The 17,445-nt window shown below is 63.8% G+C and overlaps 1 protein-coding gene across 2 annotated transcripts; it reads right to left on the bottom strand.

Annotated features, from left to right (window-relative positions):
- Positions 1 to 388: 388 nt before the first annotated feature.
- SLC6A18 (solute carrier family 6 member 18) lies at positions 389 to 15,453 on the bottom strand. Of its 2 annotated transcripts, XM_047730949.1 has the most exons (12): positions 15,260 to 15,453; positions 10,668 to 10,808; positions 9,827 to 9,964; positions 9,116 to 9,297; positions 7,490 to 7,600; positions 6,535 to 6,647; positions 5,498 to 5,626; positions 4,105 to 4,261; positions 3,409 to 3,613; positions 2,903 to 3,062; positions 1,625 to 1,787; positions 389 to 667 (listed from the first exon to the last, which is right to left on the bottom strand). In XM_047730949.1, exons 1-12 carry the CDS (start codon positions 15,417 to 15,419, stop codon positions 479 to 481), a joined length of 1,848 nt encoding a protein of 615 aa, XP_047586905.1. In that variant the 5' UTR covers positions 15,420 to 15,453; the 3' UTR covers positions 389 to 478. The 2 variants fall into 2 exon arrangements, with proteins under 2 accessions (XP_047586905.1, XP_047586906.1); XM_047730950.1 differs by lacking the exon at positions 389 to 667 and having other exon boundaries at positions 1,653 to 1,787; positions 2,903 to 3,012.
- Between the last annotated feature and the right edge of the window lie 1,992 nt (positions 15,454 to 17,445).

The raw sequence follows: 17,445 nt of genomic DNA, 5'->3' as shown, positions 1-17,445 counted from the left end.
GGTCTCGACACAGACCCGGGCCCCAGCTTCCTGAGAGGGTCCATATAGATCCCAACAGACCACCCATGTCCCAAGTGGTCTTGGCACAGAAAGGGGCTGCCCTTCCCGTCCACCGCGGGAACAGCCTCCACACGCCCTGCTGCAGAGCTGTGACCTGCGCCTCCTCGGGCCGCTTTGTCAGCCCCTTGGCCTCGGGGTCCGCCTGCCCTTCGGCCCTTACGTGGACTCGCTGGGCACAGTGTGCGGCCCCACAGATAGCTCCGTGTGTCACCCCAGAGGGCAGGGCCCCAGGGGCTAGAGGGACAGTGTGGACTGTGGTCACAGAGCTGGGCTGTGCCATGAGCAGGGTTGGCGGAACGCAGTGGGGTTGGGAAGCAGCAGCCACAGGTCAGGGTCTGGGCAAGTGTGTAATGGGGTCCAGCTCTCTGCCAGCAGGAGGCCCATAGGCCGGTCCCCCCTGCCACCCCCAGCCCGACCCTCAGCTGGCCCCTCCGTCCTGTGGCTTCGGACACCCATCCTGCCAGGTGTCCTGCTTCTGTCTGCGCTTGGCGAGCTGCTGGACAAGTGCCACAGCCGGGACCCACAGTGTGGGCAGGAAGCACAGGAGGACACAGGTGGCCTGCACCCAGCCCGGGTACGACTTCTCCTGCCGTGACGGGAACCGTGCCTGTGGGGACACGAGACCATAGGTGAGACTCTGGGGAAGGGGCAGGTGAGGCTGACCCTCGGCCACAGGACTGAGTGGTGTCGGTCGCCTCATCCGGCCTCTTCCTGACATGAAACAGGCTCACTCAGTCTGGGGTGGGGGTGGGGGGCGGTGGCAGCAAGGACCCGGGGACCCAAACATTCAGGTTTGGGGCTGAGCCTCTCATGGGGATGAGACCCCGGCCTGAGATCTGGGGCCATCTGTGGAGCGCCCCCAGCGGCCTTGGGGCCGCGCTGGACCCCGTGTCCCACTCCCGCTTCCGTAAGAGATGGTGACATCGTCCACACAACGTGAGGCGCCTCTTCTGAGGTCACCATGAGGCACGAGTGTGGGAATCTGACAGGACAATTGTCATGAAAATTCTTGGAAACCATGGTGCCATCCCTCCCTCGCCTACCGCTGGCGACGTGGGGCCACATGTATAAGGAGGGCTTGGAACAAATGATTTCTGTGCTCCCGAGAAGGGACAGCTCAGTGAGGTTTGGAGGGACGCGATGGGTGGCAGGTCGGCGGGGTCCCTGCAGCTCAGGGTGCAGCCCAGGGGACAGGGAAGGGCTGGCAGCAGACTGTCCTGTGCTCCCTTTCTTCGGAGCACACTCAGCGGCAGCCCGATGACACACACACCTTCCCTCGACTCAGACCAGGAGCAGGTGCGCACGGGCGGCCCCATAGCGCCTGAGCAGCGCGTCTCAAGGCCTCGTCCCTGGCTGCGCTGCCCTGGGGACCTGGAGGCTGCTCAGTCCTCCTGCCACTGAGCCTTGCCTAAGTCCCTGCCAGGGTCGGCTCTGATGCCCCCAGGGGACCCTGGACATCTGGCGGCCCATGAAGTCACTTAGGATGATATCTGGGCCCTGGACAGCACCAGAGAAGGGCCAGGGCAGGCCCAAAGTGGCTCCCAGCGCCCTCCAGAGGACCTACGTATTGGGGATCCCAGGCCCTGTAGCTCAGCGGTGTCCAGGCCAGGACAGCAATGTAGGCCACGAAGATGGTCAGCAGCAGCAGCGGGCTGATGACCTTCCAGGTCACCCGCCAGTAGAGACCAGGCCGCCTCCCAGTCATGCAGGCTATGTCATCGCTGAACCTGTCACAGAGACACTGGGCTTGAGCTCACCCACCGACCTGCTCTGCCACAGCCTTCAGCCAGTGTCACTGAGCTAGGGCGCACAGGGGCTGTCCCCAGCACTCTGTTGCCCCCACGCCTTTCCCAAGTCATTATGTGGAAAGGTCATCCTGCTGGGACAGAGGGTTGGGCAGGGAAGCTCCTGGGGTCTCTCAGTCTCTGCTAGGGTCTGGGGGTAGAGGAGACCAGGACACGCAGTGGCCACAGCAGCCACCCTGGGCCCCGGTGTCAGCTATGCCCACTATGCCCAGGAGCCGGCAGGAACTCACAGCCCTTCCCTCAGCTCTTCTCCTAAGCATCTCTGTCTGACGCCCCGTGGCTGGTTGTGCCCAGGGCTCACTGTTTCTGTCCTTACTGCTGGGCGAGTCCCCACTGGACGGCTGCATCTTACTCCTCCCTCTCCAGGGCACAAGCCCGTGGCCCCAATGCCACAGAGCAGCATCCGGGGCTGCCCAGGACCCCCTAGGGGACAGGGAAAGGGGTCACGACTTTTAGGACCGCCTGAGCAGGGGCACAGGAGTAGCAGGTGTGAGAAGTGAGACTGACAGGTGTGAGCGGCAGGTGTGACAGGTGTGAGCACAGGTGTGACAGGTAGGTGCAACAGGTGTGAGCACAGGTGTGACAGGGGAGGGACAGAGGGGGCAGGTGTGAGGCACTTGTGAGTTCAGGTGGGGATGGGCGGGGCACGTGCTGGGCCTCCTCAGAGGGTCAGACAGGAGGCCCCCCAGTGCCCTAGATTGCCCCATCCTTGGTCACAGGAGTCTGCCGTGCGAGGCTGGAGACGGGCCGGCCTGCCACACCCCCCCGCCCGCCGACGGTCTGGAGGCCCATGCAACGAGGTGGGGCCGGGTCCCGACAGAGCTGCTTTGGACCATGGGGACCCCCCCCCGGAGTCTGTTTGGGGAGGGGGCTCAGATGGTCCTGCCCTGTCCTGTGTGGCCCGGGCAGGCAGCTGCCAGGGTGCGGGTGCCTCGTGCACGGGCGAGGGGGGGGGGGGGAGCGCCGGGAGTGGGAGGGGCGGGGGGTGGGGGGGAGCACCAGGAGTGGGAGGGCAGCCGCAGAGGACGCATACTCACCGGGGTATCCCGTACACGTAAGCGACACCGACCACCTCGAAGAAGGCGAAGATGATGAGGTTCAGGGGAGCCGCGTAGTTGTCGAACACCTGCAGCCAGTAGCTTCCCGACTGCAGTGCGAAGCCGGTGGCCGAGAGGAAGCAGAGCAGGCAGACCAGGCCTGGAGGGACGGCGGCACCCCTGCGGCTGAGCCCACCGCCCTGCCCCAGTGCCCCCAGCGCCATGCCCACGGGCAGGAGGACACATGATGGGGGCCTGCTGTCCCGGGGGCAGCGCTGGGACTCACCCCTGCTCTGCCCCTGCCAGACCCCGGGGTCCCCCACGATGGTCCTCGTGGGATGCTGAGTGAGTGCAGAGCCATGGGGACCGGCCCTGAGGGGTGGCGAGACCAGACCTGGGCTCCTGCTGGGACGGTCACGGAGGGAGGGCATCTGGACAGCAGGTGGCAGTGGACAGACTGCAGGACATGGGGACAGGCCTACAGGGCGGGCTGGCTGTCTGCTCACCGGTCAGGACCTCCTTGGGGACAGATCTGCGCACAACTCCCATGTCCAGCAATGGTGTGATGATGCTCTCCATGTTCCCGAACATGGACGACAGGCCCAAGGTGAACAGCATCCCGAAGAAGAGCACGGCCCAGCCGGGGGCACCCGGCATGTGGAGGACGGCCTCCGTGAAGACGATGAAGGCCAGGCCGGTGCCTGAGGCGCTCTGCAACATGCGCACAGGGCCTTGCGCTGTGACCCCACAGGGGACCCCTCGCCCCCAGCCCCGGGGCAAGGTGGTGGCCCCGCCCTTTTCTGGCTACACGGCAAGCCCAGGTGTGCCTCTGAGGGAAGGAACCCATCCCCCTATCACCATGCAGCTCACGGGGGGCCGCAGGCCTGGGGTGCCAGTCTCAGGGGTATCACCCTCATATCCAGGGGTTCACGGCTGCCCCTCCTTGGGCGCAGCTGCCCGACTGGCCACAGCCCAGCTCTGCACCAGCAACACCCACTATCCTGGGTAGGCCTGGCCTCCAGCCTCCTGGGCAGGGCCCCATCGGACACACTGCGTTTGAGGCCACAGGCTTTCTGGAAGCTCAGCCCCACAGAGGCACACGGCTGGCCTGGAGGCTCTGTTCACAGCTGCCACGCCAGCCCGGGCCAGCTCTGTGGACAAGGTTTGCAGCCTTCGGGAACAAAGCTGGGCCCCGCGGGTACCTTATCCAGGAAGTCCTCCAGGTGGCAGACCTCCAGGGGGAGCCTGGCCACGCTCTCGGGCCGGGAGGCATTCAGGTGCGCGAGGACGGCGGCGTAGTCGTCCCTGGAGATGCTCTGGTCGGGGAGATCGAACGCGTTGAGGAGGCGAAGGAGGTTTCTGCAGGGACACAGGCAGGCGGGAGCGTGCTAGGCCAGGCGCGCTGCACCCGGAAACACCTGGAAGGACACCGGCACCTGGGGAGGGCCGGGCTGCACTCGCTGCAGGGACAGAGCCTGGCCTGGAGAGGACGCTCCCCCGAGGGCACAGCAGGTCAGAGTAGCGGCCCTGGATAGCCCCCCACCTGCCGCCCCCAGCGGGTGTTCCCCGGCTTCAAGGCTCACGGCTCACACAAGCCCGGGGATGTCCCCGGACTCCCTTTGCCCACTTGCTGAAATCTCGTGTAACCTCGACATGAGTACTCATGGCGCTTCTGGACCGTTCGTGGCCTTGGGAAGAGTTGCCCGGGGCCCGGGTTGGGGGCCCTCTGGTTTTCCTTGTTCGGTCACAAGCATCCCTTCCGTTGGCTTGGGCCGGGGAGCCCGTGCAGGCCTGAGTACTGGCTGCCCCAGTGAGCATGGACTTATGCACGGTGCTCGGTGGAAAGAGCTAGAAGAGCCGCCCCTGCCGTTCCCCAGTGGGGACCACGCCGTTAACCACGTGGGTCCTGTAGCCTTTCCAGAACATTCCAACGGGTGCACACGGCCCATAGGGCCCGAGCTCAGGCCTGTGCATCTGCTCCGGCTCCCCACTCACTCCCGCGAGCGTGGCCTGAGCATGGCCTGAGTGTGTTCGCACAGGTGTCACGGCTGACAGGGGGCTGCCCTGGGCACTGTGGATGCCCGGCACCATTACAGAGGGCCGAGCCTGCGCCCCCCACAGGGCCTGCTCGACCACCACTGGAGGGCTGCTTGCAAACCAAAATTGCGGGCCTTAGCCGTTCCGTGCCCGTGATGCTGACGGCCTCCTTGTCCTGTGCGTTCGTGGTGGGGCCACAGACCGAAAGCCTTCGAACAAACAGATTCTGGTGCCCCAGTGTCCCCAGGCTTGTGGCTGCGTCCCTCCAGACTCTGCCTCCTGACACGGCCTCCTCCGTGTGTGTCTGCGTGTCCCTGCCAGTCTCTCGTAAGGACACAGGTGTGGGATCGGTATGACCTCCTCTTAGCCAGCGTCGGCTGGAGACCCCACTTGCATATGGGGTCAGGCTCCAGGCTGCGGGGGGCGCGGGCCTCTGGAGCTGTTCCACCCCACCCCCGCGGGGAAGACGGTGCTTGAGTGACCCCAGAGTGGCAGCCAGTGCCTGAGGGCCGTGCTCCGTGGACACCCCGCCCTCAGAGCCAAGGGCGCCATGCTCACCTGTCCAGGCAGCGCCCGTGGTCATTGGCTGCCTTGAATCCCAAAACCGAGAACACGGCAATGGACGCATACAAGGAAGTCATGCTGTTGACCAGGGCGATGGTCACCGCGTCCTTCTCACAGTTGTTCCTGGCAGACACACACACGTGGCACATTGTGCTTAGGGCCATCCCCACATCCCCACCTAGGACCACCCCCCACACAGAGCCTACATGCCCACGACCCCCATACCTGGATCTGTCCCTGCTGGTCTCAGGATGGTCTCAGACCCCCTTCCATGGCCCCTCCCCATGGGCCCCTCCCTGCCTACTCTCCAGCTGATCCCCTCCCCTCTGACTCCTTCCCCTCAACCCCCTCCCGACCAGGCCCTGCCCTGCCTACCCCAGCTCAAGAAGGTGGTGGTCTAAAAGCCTCAGCCTCCACCCCTGTCCCCAAGGCCTGGAGACCGGGAGCTAAGGACAGTGTGGGGCCTCATGGAGCCTGGAGTGGGGTTTGCTGACATGATCTCCACACGAGCTACGTGGAGGGGGCTGAGGTGGTCCCTTGTCTGGTGCAGGCCTGGGAAGCCCCCCACGCCCCATCCCACCCCTGCACGTTGGCAGGGGAGAAGCTCTGGCCACCACATAGAACCCCGGGGGCTTGTGAGGCAGTGGGTGGTGCTTCGGGACCAAGCACCCGGGGTCCTCACCACAGGTGGCCCCATGTGGGCCCTGCATTTATCTTAAGTGACCAGGTTGCTGATGGACCCCATGTCTCTACTTCTCTGGCCTCGAGCATGACACCTGTGCTGCCTGTGCTGGCGTCAGCCCTGGTGAGACCTTGTTCCAGGGACCAACTGTCTGGGCTCTTTCCATAGAACACGCTAGTGGCTGCCATGGGGGCCCGGCGGTAGGAGCCCCGTGAGCCTGCTCTTAGCACAGGTTCACAGCAGGCCACATGGGACATTACGCCCCATGGGCTCGAGGCTCTCCTGGAGCTTCGGGACGGGATGCCCGGCCCCAGCGTCGGAGGGAGCCCACCCCGAGCCTGGTCCCTACCTGGGCGGGTTGTAACTCGCAAAAGCAATGTGTCCCCCGAAGGCCAGGGACAGGGAGAAGAAAATCTGCGTGGCCGCGTCCAGCCACACCCGCGGGTTCCGGAGAGTCCGCACCTGGGAAGGGTTGTGCGCTGACGGAACCCACCAGCCCCGGAAACCCCCCACCCCAGCTCCCTGTGAGGCGACTCCCCCGAAGGCGTGTGGGCAGCCACGGACCCCCGCCGAGAGGGCAGCTCCCTCAGCAAGCGCGGCTGCGCTGTTCTGTGATGGGCCATGGCTCCTGTCCGCGTGGGCTTGGAGTGTGGCTGACAGACTGCTCAGGGCTGAGAAATGGTTCTGAGCAGCCTGACTTGCTGTTATTCTGCTTATTCTGCTCCTCTCAGACCTGGGGGTTCTGAGGGACTCAAAGCATCCTGCAGTGGCTGGGACTCGGCACCTGGAGTCTCTGCTGCTGGGGATGGAGCCAGGCAGACCCACGTTCACAGCCAGGGCCCCCTTCCTGCTGCTGTGCAGCCCCTGGAAGCTCCCACAGAATGCTGGGGTCCTAGAGAGTGTGTGAGGGTCTAAGAGGGGTGCTGGCCCCCAGGTCCTGTGACGGCTTGCAGGGTATAGTGCGAGCAGCTTGCAAGGTCCTCGGAGGTATGGGGTGCAGGGCTCTGGGGTGGGACATCTGGGCCTCCAGATGGCTTCTTTCCTGAACCCCACCAGCAACATCCCTCAGGATCCATGTCACAAGTCAAGTCCTCCTCCTACTCCCTTCCTCTGACCCCGACCTCCTCCCTGGGACCCCATACCACCCTCGTCCTTGCCCTCACCCGCACATGGCCCTGGGCGGCCTGGCCTCTGCCTAGTGGCCATTCGCACGGCCAGGGGATGGAGCGAGCTGGACTGGGCTCTGCCTCTGACTGGTGCGTTTCCTGGAGCCTGGAACCTGGACTCAATTCAAACCAACTTACATTCGGAGTGAACAGGTAGATTAACCCTCTGACCGCCCCAGGCAGGGTGAGTCCTCGGATAAGGAAGATTGTCAGGACCAGGTAAGGAAACAGGGCTGTGAAATAAATTGCCTTTAAAAAAGACCAAATTATTAGACTTTTCAGTGGTATCCGCTCTGCAGAAAACCCGCAAGAGGCAGCTGTGTGGTAGGTGCCTCTGTGGCTGGCCCCCCATCCATCGTCTGGGATTCCAGCCCAGTAGGGGCCAAGGGCGCCATGGGGTGTGTGGGCCCCAGTCAGGCCCCAAGGGTCTGGCGCTCCTGGGGATGGTCACAAGTGGAGTCACATGCGCACTTGTGTCTGTGGGGTGGGCACTGACTGTCCCAGGCAGGCGAGCCTCCCTCTTACCCACACTGCACCTCTCCCCTCCACCCCAGTGCCCACAGCCGGCCACTTCACAGGGGCCCTGGGGCCACACACGTGCCCACACCCATCTCCCCAGCATAGGACCAGTGCCCCCTCTGCCGTCAGGTGTGGTCGGGGGTCTGCACACATGGGGTCTGCTCAGAATAAATCCACGATGACAATCTTTCCTCACTGCCGCCCCAGTCCCCGAGCACAGACTGACTGTCATCCCGGTGCCCTGCAGGGACTTCCATCTCGGGGGTCTCTGGAATTTCTGGTGGGTTGTCGGGCCTAATGGTTGCTTTGGTCTAATGCAGTAGTTCTGATCCTCCCAAGCACAAAGACGCTCACGGGACTGAGATGAGCAGGCACACGCCCATGCCTGGACCTGGGCAGAAGGGCCACAATCGTGTGTCGGAGCCACAGTTGGGGAAGGCAAGGGGCTATGTCACCCACGTTGAACAGGAGGACACGTGTAGCGTGGGACATGTCTGAGCTCCGGGAGAGGGGAGGGAAGGCAGGCGTGCAAGACGGAGGCCCAGGCCTGCACAGAAACCACGTGAGGAGCCGCTGACACGTTTCTCCCTGTCACTGATGTATGTCTCTTCAGGAGACAGTAAACCGTTTCAGACAAGCACGCCAGGACACACTGGCTGCTCGCAGACCGTCGTAGTGAAATGTGAGCCAGCGGCAGGAAAGCTGAGGAAGGCAGTGCAGCCTGAGTGAGGGTCTCCTGCCTCATCCCATGGGTGGCATCACTCCCAGAAGGACAGATGGCCAAGCCCGTTGTCCAGCCCTGAGGGGAGAACCGTTACCACTGACGAGCCAACAGACGGACAGAGCGGGGTCACAAGAAACACCCAGAAAATGGGAGCAGCCAGAGTGGAGAACCGAGGGGACAGGCAGGAAACAATCACAGGACAGCCGGCAGAACCTGCACTGATGGTCACACTAAACGTAAACGGTCTAAACAGCGAAACAAGGGCAGGGACCGCCAGAAACTCAGGATCCTCTGTGCACATCAAGAGAAACACACTTAAAACCTAGAGATCCAAACGGGTTAAAAGGAAAAGAGGGGAGAAAACCCCCCATCGGTGTCTGCACTGTGTCGCCGGGTACAGGCGCCCATCTCCAGGGAGCGCACTGGCCCTCACATCTGTGCCCTCCCAGCACAGCTTCTAAACCCGTGCTTGAACACCGAGCTGGAGGGAGCAGGCAGTGGGGTCCACCGAGGGGCCGCACCTTCCCTGTGGTTTCGATGCCTCTGATGACACACAGGTACACCACTGCCCAGGACGCAGCCAAGCAGGCCAGCAGCCTCCACTGGATGGAGCCGTTGTCACTGATGTCGGCCGTGATGTTCAGCGTCTGCCGGTACCAGAAGTAGCTCACAGTGCTGCTCGCTTGGCACTCGGCCTCGAAAGCTGGAACCAGGAGGCTCCTTTCAGGGGCTGGCCATAGGGCTCGGGCCTGGCTGTGGGCTCTGCAGGCCTCTGCCCAGGAGGACAGTCTGCGGTAACCCAGCCCAGGGCACACAGCAAGGGCCAGAGGGTGGGTATAGGGAGCTCCAGGCCCGGACTTGCCCCTGGGTTGGCCTTGTGCAGGACAGGCCAAGTTATTGTCAGCAGAGGCAGGAAGGGAAGGAGGGTTAACACAGTTTTGTGAAGCAGAGCAAAATAGCGACTTTTTCCCAGGCTGTGAGGCCGTCCTCTGCTGAAACCGTGGCTAAGGGTTGGACCAATCCAGCAGGAGCCGAGGTCGCACCCACTCAGCCTCTCACTGCCGGGCAGGCATGCACGCGGCCGGGCTGTGAACACATGGGATCCCTGGGGGCCCTGGGCCCACCCACGGTCAGGTGCGGCAGAGTAGGGAGAGCAGGGTTCCGGGTGTGCCGTCTGGGGAACCCGAGCAGGGCCCGAGTGAGGCAGGGTGCCGCCCCCCCACCCGTGCCACCTGTGCGGTTGATGTCCAGCGGGCAGGAGCTCCAGGGCAGCGGGTCCTGGAAGGAGTTGAGCAGGTACCACAGCACCCACGAGAGGACCGTGTTGTAGTACAGGCTGACCAGGAAGGACACGGTGAGGCAGCCCAGCCCTGCAGGAGGCGGTGGTTAGCGCCTCCCCCCTCCCCGGCCGCTGGGCTCCAGACACAGCACCCCACCCTGCTCCCTGTCGCCCCGAGGCCACCCGCCCCGCTGCTGGCCCACAGCTGGCTGCGTGCACCCAAGAGCAACGTGTCTTTTCCACGGCCGTGTGGCTCCATCCACAGCTGGGCCGGGGTCTGCCTCTGCATGGGCTTTCTGACGGGCCTTGCACACAGTGCTGCAGCCCCCATGCGGGGCGCGTCACAGGCTCCCTCCCTCTGTCCAGGCCTCGCCGGACACTCTCAGGCTCCCAGGACATGTGGGCTCAACACCCGTGGGGACACGTGCGTGGGCGATCTGGGAGAGCTCGCTGCTTCTCCGTGGGGCTGGGCCTGCTGCCTCCCCCTCCTGTGCCCTGAGCTCACCCCACCAGCACCCTGCACCCAGCTGCCTCCTGGGGCTTTGCGGGAACCAAAGCGGACCTCCTGGAAGAGGTGTGCTGAGAGCATGAGCAGACTGAGCTCCCGCGGGAACTCGGCCACACGCACCTCCCTACCCTCCCCACCCACACGCACCTCCCTACCGGGCCCCTCTCCGGCAGGGTCAAAGCCACTGATTGTGCACTGGAGTGACAAGCTGATGCAGGGCACCCACGGGGCCCCCAGCCCCACCCTCCCAGCAGCTCCGGGCAGGGGTCCGAGGCGGGCAGCCTACCCACTCCGCCCAGGTAGGGCGAGATGGCCGTCCACACCCCAATGCTCCCTCTCCGCAGGCGCTGGCCAATGGCCAGCTCGATGTAGAAGATGGGGATCCCCTCAAGGACCAGCGCAATGAGGTAGGGGATGAGGAAGGCCCCTGCAAAGACACCGTGGTCAGTGGAGGGTGGACGATGGCCTGGTGTGGCCTTGGGCTGGGGGAGATGGGCCTACACGTCAGGCACCTGGCCTGTGGTTATTTCCAATCCCTCAGCAGCGTCCCACCTGTGAGCCCCTGGGGGCAGTGTTGTTCTTAGAGGGACGCCCCGCACCCCGATTATGGACCCTGCTGTAATGTGGGGCTGGTCTGTGCTCCTGGCAGAATGTCGGAGAAGGAGGACATTTGAGACGGTGTCTGGAGCTCCATGCCTGCACAGAGGCTGGGACCTGTCTCTCCGTGCCTGGGCGTCCAGGCTGGGAGGTGGGCACCTGTAGCCATGGTGGCGGGAGGCTCCGTGGTCCCCAAGGGAGCACACACTGACCCCCTCTGTGGGATCCATGGGAGAGCGACAATTTTCTCCCCCAGGAGCCAGCCATGGCCGGAGCAGGAGAAAGGCCACAGGTGTGAGGAGGGAGGGGCTCGGCCTTCCCGGGAGCCCACAGCCCCGAGGGGCCCACCAGATCGCCTGGGGGCGGATGTGGGGTGCCAACTCCTGCATCCCACAGGACGGTGCATGTTCCCACACTGCTGGGGGAAGGGAGTCCCTGTGCAGTCGGGAGCTGCGTTTTCTCCCAGTTCACTGCAGCGTGTGGGTCCACTGCCTCCCCCACACACACAGGGAAGACCACGCCAGCCACTGTGCTCCCTGAGTCTCCCGGCACCAGCCCGGCACCAGCCCAGCCTCCATGAGGCCAGGCCCTCTCTGGGATTTTGCGTCTTGCTCAGAGGCTTTGATCCTGAGCCAGGGCCCCGGAGAGGACAGGTAGCCCCTCAGCCCGCATCAGCTTCTGCATAGGACGCCAGCGTTTGGGACAAACAGTGCTTGCTGGTGTCATCCATGTCGTGGCCAGACGGTAAAGAAGCATGAGAGAACAAGGTGGAATTCTGGGAGACGGCCTTGAGGGCTGCCGTAGCCCCAGGGACGAGCAGGGCACCTGCGGGCAGGGGCTTGGTGCTGGGCTGTGAATATAGCTCGGACCACTTCACGGAGCCCCTGGCAGGGAGAGAGGCCAGCCACGGGCCAGGGAGATAGGGTCCAGATGGGGGACCCCTCCCCAGGCTGCCCTCTTCCCACCCCAGCCCACCTGTGCCTCACTCTGTGGGGTCCTGCACAGGTGTGTGCACCTCCCAGCCCCCCTTGGGCCTCACGGAAACACCTGCAACATGGTAGGGACAGGGGGCCAGCTGCCCGGAGCCCAGGAGTGGGTGTCGGGGCGTCAGACAGGGTCTCTGGGTCCCAGGCGTGTGACTCGCTGCCTGGAAGGGCCCTGCAGGCTCAGGCCGGCCAGGACCCACGGACCCTGCTCTGCGGGGAGGGTCACAGCCAGCGGGCCCAGCCGGGACACCAGAAGGAGCAGTGCCGGGGAAGGGAGGGGCCTTCCTCTTGGCAGCCAAATCAGCCACGCTTCAGGGAGAAGAGAAGGGAGCGGCTCTGTGGTCACAAACGGAGACTACTGCTTGCTCGGTGCACTGTGGCCCCGTCTGAAACCCACGCGAACCACGACCTGGATAAAAACCTCTGGAGGAGACGGCCGGTCCCCGGACAACCCAGCCACGCAATTGGAGAGGCGGGACGTGGAGCCCCACTTCGGCTTCCAGGCTGGGCGGAGGGCCCGGAGACGGCTCATCACCCAAGCTGGTGACTCCATCACTGGCGCCTGCAGAATGGAACCTCCGTGAAAACCGTAGGCTGCGGGGATTGGACGGCTCCAGGCGGGGGAGCCCGGGAGGTGCTGGAGGGAGCGGGGAGCTCCGACGCCCTCACTCTGTGCGTCCCTGCCTGTGGCTGCTCTGGGCCGTGCTCTCTATAAAAACCTGGTACGGCGAGTGGACTGCTTCATGGGTTCTGTGAGCCCTTCTACAAGATTCTGACCCAAGGAGGGGTTGTCGGCGCTCCCAACTTGCCACAGGTTGGGCAGATGCCGTGGGTGACCTGGGACCCAGGTCTTGACACTGTGCTCTGCCGTGCAAGAGCACCGCGGGCCGAGCCCTTCCTCGTCCAGCCCGCGCTTGCTGCAGGTAGACCAGCAGAAACGGGTTAAGTGCGGCTAGGATTGGGAGAATCCGGCGGTGTGGGCAAAACCCTCACGCCGTGGTGTCAGACAAAGAGAGAAAAGGAGTTTCTCCCGGGCGGGAGGGCGGGCTGGTGAGATGGCAACGGGTCTGGGAGGGCCCCGTGCACAGCCAGCCCGAGCAGAGCTGGGTGAGAGATACCCAGCCCTGTCCACTGAGAAGATGTTGCGGAGAAGTTCTGTCTGATCGGGACGGAGCCTGTCACGGCTGAGGATCCGTGGAGCGATACCCCCAAGACCGCCCGGAGAGAAAACAAAGGACGGAGACCAGGGCGGGCACGTGATTGTCTCTGTGGCTGGGACGACTTGGTGATGCCAAGATGAACATTGGGCTCCAGACAATCTGGAAATGCCACGCTATGCCCATGAAACCCGGGAGTCTTCCGTGGAACCGACAGCCTGGCTGGGAAGCCTGCAGGGGACAGCGATGGCCAGTGCAGAGCCAGGGCGGGCATCCCGCTGGGCAGCTGCACGGACGGTCACCCTGGGCTCATCACGTGGCGACTCCACCAGCTCCGTGGAACCCATGGGTGCCGAGGTCACAACACAGCCGTGCAGAAATCGCGGGCCACTTACTGGGTGCCCCACGCATGTTGCCATGGACAGGGTCATGAAGGACTCCTGGGCTGGAACCTTGGGCCCTGGCAGGTGCCCTGCGCCGGCCACTTCTGGGATCCCCACCTGCAGGGTGGGTGCCGATGTGCAACCAGGAGCCACGGAGACAGGGTAGGACGCCCTGCAGGTGTGCTGAGTGTTTCCCCCAATTCTGCTACAATGTTGCCTTTTAAGTCTCATCACTAAAGAGAAGCCTACAGATCTGAGTAATCGCTGAGAAGAGAGAAAATATTCACCCTTGGGTCATGAGTTTGTGCAGAATAAAAATGCAACAGGGTTTCCGCTCATCTCTTCGTCGAGGTTATCAGCAGTGGCCCAAGTGAGGCAAAAAGGTCGTTTGTGCGGGAGGGTACTTGTTTAGGAAAAGGGGGAACTTTGAAACTTGACTATTTTATGACATTTCAGGAAGGGCTCCACACCCAGAAATAGGGTCTAAAAGAAGTATTCAGGGGCGCCTGGGTGGCTCAGTGGGTTAAAGCCTCTGCCTTCGGCTCAGGTCATGATCCCAGGATCCTGGGATCGAGCCCCGCATCGGGCTCTCTGCTCAGCAGGGAGCCTGCTTCCTCCTCTCTCTCTGCCTGCCTCTCTGCCTACTTGTGATCTCTGTCTGTCAGATAAAAAAAAAAAAAAAAAAAGTATTCAAACAGCAGGGGCCCCCTCCCCCGGCCCGTGAGTGCAGGTGGTGACGGGCTGGTCCTGGTGCCCAGTGCCCGGGTCATAGCCCTCAGGCCACGCCACGCCAGCACACGGGTTCCGGAAGCCACGTTCGCAGGACAGTCCCTGCACGATGTAGCGCAGTGTGACGGCCAACCGGTTCCAGTCAGAGCCGCATTTACTCACCGGGAGTGACCGCCAGTGTGCAGGTCACTGCTGGGCGTCTGCATGTGCCTCTCCCGATGCACACGGCAGCTTGGAGGCCCGGGACACGACCCAAGGCACAGTGCCCACCCGGCCCCAGGCCCCCGTGGAAGCTCTGACACCTCTGGGACAGCGGCTCCCGCAGAGATGTCTCCTCTAACTTCTCATAAGCAGGAAAGCCGAATAGACCCCCAGGAAGCAGCTTCCTCATAAACCGGGGACTCCACCTCCGGCCCTGCCCCCCGCCTGCTCTGTTCCATGGTGGCTCCCGCAGACCTCCAGCCCACACTCCCCCGGCACGGCCTGACCCCTGTGCACCCAGCACGGCCGGGGTGGGGGCAAGGGGCCAGGACGACTCCCCACCAGCCACACACAGACCTTCGTTTCTGACCTGTTCCTGGTGGGAGCCAGGGGAATCGCCCCCGAAGGGAACAGCACCCCCATTTCCAGCAGGGGGCCCGGTGGATGCGGGGAGACGGCCCTAGAGGACTTCTGGAGGCCTCAGGCCTTACGCGTGCAGAGGGGAGCTTGGCAGCAAGCTGACCTGACACTGAGACCCCACGGGCCCCAAGGTCGCACCCCGGAAAAGGACAGGCCTGGCCTGGGGGCCGTTCAGAGTCCACTCCCCGGGGCTGTGGGTGACAGCCACGGACTCTTGTGCAGGGAGGGGGTGCCACGGCCTGGGAACCGATGTGGGGGGCGGCCTGGCCCATGCATACCCCACGGAGCTGCAGGAGCCTTGTGAGGAGCGGTGCTGGGGGAGCTCCCCAAGCCCCGGAAGGGGCGGCCAGGGGCCGGACCTCCACTGCACGGGCTCCCGGCGCGGGGCTCGCGGGGACGGCTCACCTCCGCCGTGGGTCTGGCACAGGTACGGGAACCTCCAGATGTTACCGAGGCCCACGGCGAAGCCAATGCAGCTCAGCAGGTACTGGCCCCTGTTGTCCCACGCCGGCCTCTTGTCCCCGTGGCCGTCCCCACGCGGCTCTGCTCCCCCAGCCCAGGCCATGCCCGCTGCTCGCTCCTGCCCTGGCTCCGTGGAACCCTCCTGGGCCTCTGTGTGTGGTCTCACGATTTAAAGGAAAACCAGTGGAGCCAGTTAATTGGTAACCGGGGCCGGGCTCCTGCTCTCACCCAGGCGGTCCCTTCCTGACCCCACACCCTCTGCCTGCGCCTCCTTTGGTGCCCGAGGCCGATGGCCAGCCCGCATCCGGTGAGGGCCTCCTGTTCCCCGTCGGGGACGTGCGGGACTCCCAAGACTGGCTCGTTTAGTTGTTTCATAAAAACCACTGACTTCCTAGTCAAACCTCTGATTCCGGGACGACTGTAGACTCACTTGTCACCGTGAGGGGTGATGCAGAGCCGTGACTGCACGAGTCCCAGGCCCCCACAGGCACCCGCCACGTGCAGGGACACAGGCTGGGGGAAGGGTGGGGCTCCCCTGATGGGGCGGGGGCAGGGGTGGGGTGGGAGGGGCTTCTTTTCTTGCCCCCAGCGGCCACGGGTGCCCTCAGGCAGCGGTGGGACAGCAAGGCACCCGTGGCCACAGGGGCTCAGCCAGGCAGGGGGACATGCAAATCGTCCCCTCTGCATGGGGTCCTCCTGCGGTGGGATGGTCCGTGATGGGCTGACGCAGTAGACTCAGCCTGGGCCTCCCTCGGGGTCTCCTGGACCCGTGGACCCCCAGTGGATGCCTGTGGGACATCCTGGGGCCCGGATGTGAAATTCCCACCTCCCGGGACACTGGTCTCACATGGGCCCGAATATGTGGGTCACAGAGGTGTGGGCCCTGGTGGACACACTTCCACTAACTCTTGGGTGGGAGGGGAATGGGAGAAAGGGAAGGGAAGCCCGGGGAGGGCAGGAGTACAGCCCCCAACCCAGCGGACCTGACCTCACTGGGGCACCACGGCCCTGAGCCCACGGCCCACCCTCCTCCTGCCTCCACAGAGCCACACGCCATGCCCAGGGCGCCGTGGACGCAGCAGTTTTGTGTCATGACTTCTCCAGAGAAAACGACCCCCCAGAACCGCAGTCCTGCGCTCCCCTGAGTGACTGGGCCCCGCTGTGTGCTCAACCCTCTGCATCTAGACAACACTTAGGCTGAGACTATGAAATAGTGATTTATTTAGACAGATGCATGTTATGCCCACAAATCCCACGTTTCCAACAACTTGCAAATACACCAGGTTGCAAAACAAGGCGCTCTTCAGGGGACAGAATACTGGATGGGCGTCCCGGGCCACACCCACCCGTCTCCTCCCCACGCCCTGGGCGGGTGGCGTATCCGTGGGGGGCTGCTTGCTGTTCTCTCAGTTGGGGGGTGTCGAGAGGAGGGTGGAGGCTGGAGTGTGGCGGGACGGGGGCCCTGCACGGCGCGCCGTTAGCCCCTGAGGATTCTGCAGGCAGCCAGGTGACCAGCAGCGTAAGAGGACTGCAGGTGCCGGTGTTTGGAGGTTCATAGCGGGGCTGCAGGGCTGAACTTTGTGTCACCGAGGAGCGGGAGGCAGGGGGACAGGGACAGGGCCCTGGGGCATCCGAGTAGGGGGGACATGGCTAGGGGATCCGTCCTCCACCCAGGTCCCCACCCTGGCTCAGCGGATGATCAGAAAACCCAGCTACATAAACTTCGAGATTTTTCCATGGAGAGTGGAGGTGAGCTCATTAACACGGCCACCCTACGTGCCCAGGGACTTTGGCTGAGACAGGCTGTCGAATCCCAGAAAACAACCGTTCCCATGACGGGGAGGGGAGAGCCAGCACCAGCTTCAACGAGGGACGCCAAGTACATGGGCTTCCCGGTCCCTGCCGAGTTCGGGACACACGGACAGTCCTCGACCTTGGTGGCTATGGCCAAGTTACCCTATAACTCGCCTTTTCCAACACCTAGCTAAAAATTCATGCAGGGAATATGCCCTCTTACGAAAACTCAAAGGCTGGTTTCCGCCTTCACTTAGGCCGAGCTGAGTTTCGTCGACCGCTCACCTATCCGCGGCAGCCAGGAGCAATGATTAATGGGGTCGGCTGTCTCGGGG

This window comes from Lutra lutra, chromosome 5 (genome assembly GCF_902655055.1).
Source record: "Lutra lutra chromosome 5, mLutLut1.2, whole genome shotgun sequence".
Lineage (NCBI taxonomy): Eukaryota > Metazoa > Chordata > Mammalia > Carnivora > Mustelidae > Lutra > Lutra lutra.
Note: the sequence above shows the minus strand (reverse complement) of the source record. Positions and strands in the feature narration are given on the sequence as shown.

Bases quoted from the DNA above. Each gene is read 5' to 3' on its own strand.
- SLC6A18 (XM_047730949.1), bottom strand. From the start codon at position 15,419: ATGGCCTGGGCTGGGGGAGCAGAGCCGCGTGGGGACGGCCACGGGGAC. The intron at 7,601-9,115 runs GTGCGGCCCCTC...TCTTTTTTAAAG, and splicing joins GCATCGAAACCACAGGGAAG to GCAATTTATTTCACAGCCCT. The intron at 3,063-3,408 runs GTGAGCAGACAG...CCGTCCCTCCAG, and splicing joins CCCCAAGGAGGTCCTGACCG to GCCTGGTCTGCCTGCTCTGC.